The sequence below is a fragment of the Teleopsis dalmanni genome, chromosome 2, assembly GCF_002237135.1.
Source record: "Teleopsis dalmanni isolate 2A chromosome 2, ASM223713v2, whole genome shotgun sequence".
NCBI lineage: Eukaryota > Metazoa > Arthropoda > Insecta > Diptera > Diopsidae > Teleopsis > Teleopsis dalmanni.
The window spans coordinates 48,514,934-48,520,856 of NC_051847.1; the positions used below are offsets into that span (position 1 = coordinate 48,514,934).

The window sequence follows — 5,923 nt, forward strand, 5'->3', positions numbered from 1 at the left end:
ACAGACTAGCAGAAAGTCGAATAACCGGATCGGTAGAGAACATGACAGTCAGACCAGTAAGCAGTCAGACTTACTTACTATCTGGTAGGCATACAAAGAAATTTTGTGTATAGTTTACATAGAGCATTATATTCTCCCCATAGTAGAATATTTTTTTCTCCCGCATAGCGTCACAAAAATTTAATAAAATTATTAAATCATTTTTACGTATGTGTAAAGGGTGCAAAATTATCACTTAAAAATAAATAATATTTATTATTTACACAAATTAAATAGCGCTAATAAGTAGTAACGTAAGATTCATTCAAAATTTACACTTCACCGTATTTCCGAACGACGCATTCCTCACTGGCTTATCAATATAGTAGTTCGTCATAGATAAAGAGATCACACCATAAAAACTTGAAATAAATATTTACAGTAATAAATTAATTTAATCTGATAATAATTTATCATTAACAAATTTATAACAACTGTGGTCAGTTAATTCATATTATCACTTTCATCGACACTAAAACAAAAACAATCATAAAATCCAAAATTACCCACTTTCGATTACGAAAATCAAAATTTTTAAAAAGTCAATTTTGTTTTATTGCAGAATTAACTCTAAAGTGATGCTATAAAATATAATTAAGTACTAGCCATGTCTTATGCTTGATAAGCAACCCATGTGATAAGAACTTTCAGCACAAAATTCGGATATAAATAGTAGCGTTGTGGATGAAAAGAAATCAAACTGTTCAACGGTTCTAAAAAAAGAAACAATGGTGTCTTACAAAACTCTAGTGGGTCTCTTGGCTGTGCTCTTCTGTGCACAAGCCGTTTGTGGTATTACCATCATTTCTAAATCGGAATGGGGTGGCAGAGCTGCAACTAGCAAATCCAACTTAGCAAATGGTTTGGCCTATGCTGTTATCCATCACACCGCTGACGTCTACTGCACTACCAAGTCTGCTTGCATCACCAACTTGAAATCTATGCAAAACTATCACATGAACACTTTGGGTTGGGCTGATATTGGCTATAACTTCTTGATCGGTGGTGATGGCAACATTTATGAAGGTCGTGGTTGGAATGTACTCGGTGCTCATGCCACTAACTGGAACTCAAAGAGTATTGGCATCTCATTCATGGGCAACTACAACAGTAAGTATTTTTTATTTTTTCAATTATAGACAAGTAATGGGATATATCATTTATTCATGCATTTTTTCCTTTAATGAATCTTATAGATAACAAACCAACTGCTGCTCAAATTTCTGCCGCTAAGAGCTTGTTGTCTTATGCCGTTTCTAAGGGCCAAATTTCATCTAGCTACATTTTGTACGGTCATCGTCAAGTCGGTTCTACTGAATGTCCTGGTACTAACTTGTACAATGAAATCAAAACTTGGGCCAACTGGAGAGCCTAAGTTTAGTTTGAAATTACTTTCATTAAGAATTTTTAAATAAAAGTATAGTTTTCTAATATATTGTGTTGTAATTTTTAATTGTATTAGTTTATATATCCAGAGTACGAATTTTTTAAAGAGTCTTTAAAGTTTCTATTGTTTTTTTAATATGTGATTCATCAATTAAATTAGGTTTAAGATTCTTTTCAGTATTATATTTTTAGCTTAACAACGAAATGTGGTTTAAAGTTTTCCACGCAATCTTCTTCCATAGTTCCCTGTTCATTTATCATAATTTATGATAAAATATTAATTCTAAGAGAACGATTCTAACATCTTCTTTAGACAAATAAGTCATAACTATCTCAGAGGTTACCTGGCAAGGTTACTCAAATAACTATTCTTAAATATTTTTCTATTATTATGTCATCTATCACACATGATTCAATAGTTTAGTGGCCTGTCAAAAACTCAGGAGCATTTAAGGAAAGTTCAGTTCAAAAATAGAACTATAATTATCAAAAACTCAGCAGAACTTAGGGAAAGCTCATATTGGCATCACAGGAATTCATAAGATGGTCTTAAATACGGTGCAGTAGTTTGGTGGCCAGTTCTGGCCAAGAGCTCTAACAGCTAAAAACTTAGCAGGATTTAAAGAAAGTTCATATTGGGATCACAGGATATCATTGGGCTCGACATATATATTGAATCTGATTTTAAATCCTTCATTCATTGACCTTTCGGAGTCAAACATTTGTGTTTCATCGAAAAAAACAAACTTCACAACAAATTATGATATTTTTATTTTCAAGGATGGCGAGTATGGGCTAAGGGTAGAAGTATTTTCGTTATTTACATGCATAAATCGTTCTCATCAGCTGCCTTATAACGATGGAGTTTATAACGATGGAGGTGGTTAATAAAGCATGTCGGTTAATTGCAAGCCACATTAATCATAAGTGTAAGGTTAGCATTTTTATTGACAGTCAAGCGGTAATTGAAGCTGTTCACTCTATCATCATTAAAAGTTTGTAAAGATTTTTTTGTGATTACTCAGTGTTGACTACCATAAAGAACAAGTCTTTGTAAAGTACCACGAAGGGAAACTATACCTTGCATCTGAATATTATTAAAGAACTTTTGAAAAAGAGACTAAAAAGAAATAATGCATTTTCTATACGATTGCTGAGCTTTGACCCCCACAAGGAATAGATTCTGGAGGTCCACAAGGAATAGTTGAACTATACATCTTTGAGTAAATAACATTATTTAAACTACATAATCTGAATGACTTTAGTCATTTATTTATTTGAGAATCTTGCGACAAACGGGGGTTTTAAAACTGAATATATTCACCAAACATGAAAAGTCGAAAAGTATCTGCTGACCAATCACTGCAACTAACCAAGCAATCACATTTTTTCCACATCTAACACTATAAACCCTTAATTGTCCAAAAAGAAGTCAATTTGATAGAGAAAATATTATTAAAGCCATGAGCCTCTAATAAATAGATTGTCCTGAAAATTGACAGGATCTAAATGAGCTTTACTCGTTAAGCTTAACTTTGACTTGAGTAAATCTGTTTATAGACTGAATTTATGACATTTTATTATATTCTGATATATAATTTTAAAAATTCTTTTAAGAAAATAAAATATGAAATGCATATCTTGAATTGGATTTGAAGGATTTTATTTTTCCAATTTTGCCTTCACTCCTTTTCCCTGGTATCTTGGCATCCTTATGACAATATTACTTTGTCATTTCATTTTACGTCTATTTTTTTTTTTTATTATTTTTTATTATTTTTTTCTTTAAATTATCAATTTTATTATTTGTAACATGAAACGTCATTATTGACAATATTGTTGTTGTCTCTGTATTTGTTGCTATTTGTTCAATTGATGTTGTTGTTGTTATTATTGTTGTTGTTATTGTTGCTGCTACTGCTGTTACTATTAATATTAACGTTTTTCCTATTACAAGAAAATATTTTCTGTCATTTTCATTCCGCCAGTAAGAAACAAAATTGTGAGTTGATTACGTGATCGGAAATTCAATATTTTCTACTCTCCTCCCGCTAATACCAACCTTCAGTGAAATCCAAAGAAAAATATGTATAAATGAAATATTGCAAATAATATAGTACAAGGAAGGAAAACCCTATTCCAAATTAGGAGCAGCAAAATAGTTGCAAAAGAAATTTTGTTAATAATTTACATGGAAAAATTTTAATAAAATATTATGGAAATGACCCAAAGAGAAAACGAATAATTAAAATCAGTGGAGAAATATTAATTTTTTTTTATTTTTAACACAATTAAGGAATGCATTGGAGATATTAACGTGCTCTAAAACTTAATTATTAATTAACTCCAACACAAATAATATCTGGAATTTTTATAAATATAATTGACTTACAACAATATTTAAAGTTTTTCTGTATAAATTAAAATACTTTTACTTTTTTAATGTTAAAATATTGAGATATTTTTTATATATAAGAAGTCAGCAATTTGTGAGTTCAAAACGGCTTTCTTAACTAATTGAGGAGGATTCGGTCTTTCCTTCACCACAACTAACAAACTAGAAATCAGCAAAAAGTAACTTGAGTTTTTTCTTTTTCCATCCCAATTTTTTTTAATCATTGAATTTCATAAATTCTCTATATGAATCTCTATACCTTCTGCGCAAAAAGTATCCGGATTTTGTTGTTTGTTAACTACTCTTTAAATAATAGGCCTTTTTAAAAAATTTTTTTTTTGTTATGTTGCTACATCCTTTCTTGACATATGGTACAAATTTGAGCGTCATCTGTCAATTAGTTTGTTTACACCAGCTATTAATGTGAGACTATCTCAAATGCATTTAGCGATTTTTACTATGGAAAATTCTTGTTGTTCGCGATTTTTTGACCACACAGCACCACTGTCATTCAGGCACCATATTCGCCAGATCGGGATCCGTGCGACTTTTTCCTGTTCCCGAAACTCAAATTGCCCCTTCGTGGTAAGCAATTTGAGTCGATTGAATCGCTAAAAGAGAATTCGCTGAAGGAACTAAAAGCCATACCTTCACGGGCCTATGAAAAGTGTATGGAAGATTGGGTTAAGCGTTGGCATATGTGTATCGCTTCAGAAGGAGCATATTTTGAAGAAGATAAAATAAATTTGGAATAAAATTTAAATTTGTGTGTTTTCTTTACAAAATCCGAGTACTTATATCAATTAAGTATTTTTTTAGTCTTAAATTTTTATGAAAATCTTTACATACGAGATATCATCAAAAAGTGGTGAGTAAAATATTTAATTTTCAATATTTATTCCATTCCATTCTAAATAGTCCCCCTTTAATACTATATATTTATGTGACAGTAGTTTACAGTTTGAGAAACATTATTGGAATATATTTCTTCTTTTAATATAGAATTCAACCTGATCATATCATATCATATTGATTTTCTCTTTATCTTATCTATTGTTAGGTGCAGTTTTAAGGTTGATAAATAGAAAAATGTCGCCGGGTAGCATATCTACAGAAAAAGTTGATTGCAGTTTTGGTATCAGTAGTGATACCATTTTTTTCCACTAACTGTTAAGCAGAAGATTTTAACAATAAATTCTTTCGTCTCCCTTTTCCAGAAGATTCGTAAAAACGTTTTAAATCTCCCTATGACACTCTCACTTCTTTAACACAGTCTATAGTTTTTAACGTGATTAACTATCACGCTGGATTAACATCACGGTGCTCTTATTACACGTATCAATATTCTAAGGAACCATAGTACCGAGATAGTTTAGTTATTATAGTAAGGAATAGTACTGGCAGTATAATTCTGCCGGCAAGATTCTGCCATCTAATACTTTTGTTGTTATTTGAAGTACAGCAAACGTTTGGAAAATGCAACTCCACAACGAATGAAACTTATCAATACTGTCATTCTATCCGCGTAGCTTTGGTACAACCACCTCAACACTCTCATTAAAGGGAGCAACCTCAATTGGTCAAGACAGCCGAAGCTGTATGCCCTGCGCTCTATGGTACCAGTCGGGTGTTGCAAGTGAAGCTCACCAATTACACTCCAAAGTGTATCGAGTAACATCTACTGGAATTTAGTCGCCTCTTATGACAGATATTCTAGCCTCTTTCCCGCGGAAGCAGTAGGCATTATAAAAAATTATGATGTAGGTATACTTTAAAACAGTGCATATCCAAAAATATGATTGAGAGAGAATTAATGTTTCAAGAAGATTTCACATTGTCAACATAATATACGCCAACCACTGGTCTCATTTGTCACTAGATGCTAACTTATTTAACTTCTCTATGGAGTGTATCCTGCAAGTCAAAGTCAGCACTAAAAATTACCAGAGCAAAAGTGTTTATAATATTTTTTTTTGTTAATTCAATAAAACTAATTTTAACAATCACCATTTATAAGAAGTATTCATCAATTTTATCGCAAAGCAAACACTTTAAATACAGTTTAGACTTTAATTTCAGATTTAGCTTTATTATTGCTAATTC

General features: G+C 31.3%; 1 protein-coding gene across 1 annotated transcript; it reads left to right on the top strand.

The window, feature by feature from the left end:
• The first annotated feature begins 724 nt into the window (after positions 1–724).
• LOC119682697 (peptidoglycan-recognition protein SC2-like) lies at positions 725–1,472 on the top strand. The gene is made up of 2 exons (XM_038096190.1): positions 725–1,149; positions 1,236–1,472. Exons 1-2 carry the CDS (start codon positions 768–770, stop codon positions 1,412–1,414), a joined length of 561 nt encoding a protein of 186 aa, XP_037952118.1. The 5' UTR covers positions 725–767; the 3' UTR covers positions 1,415–1,472.
• The last annotated feature ends 4,451 nt before the right edge of the window (positions 1,473–5,923 follow it).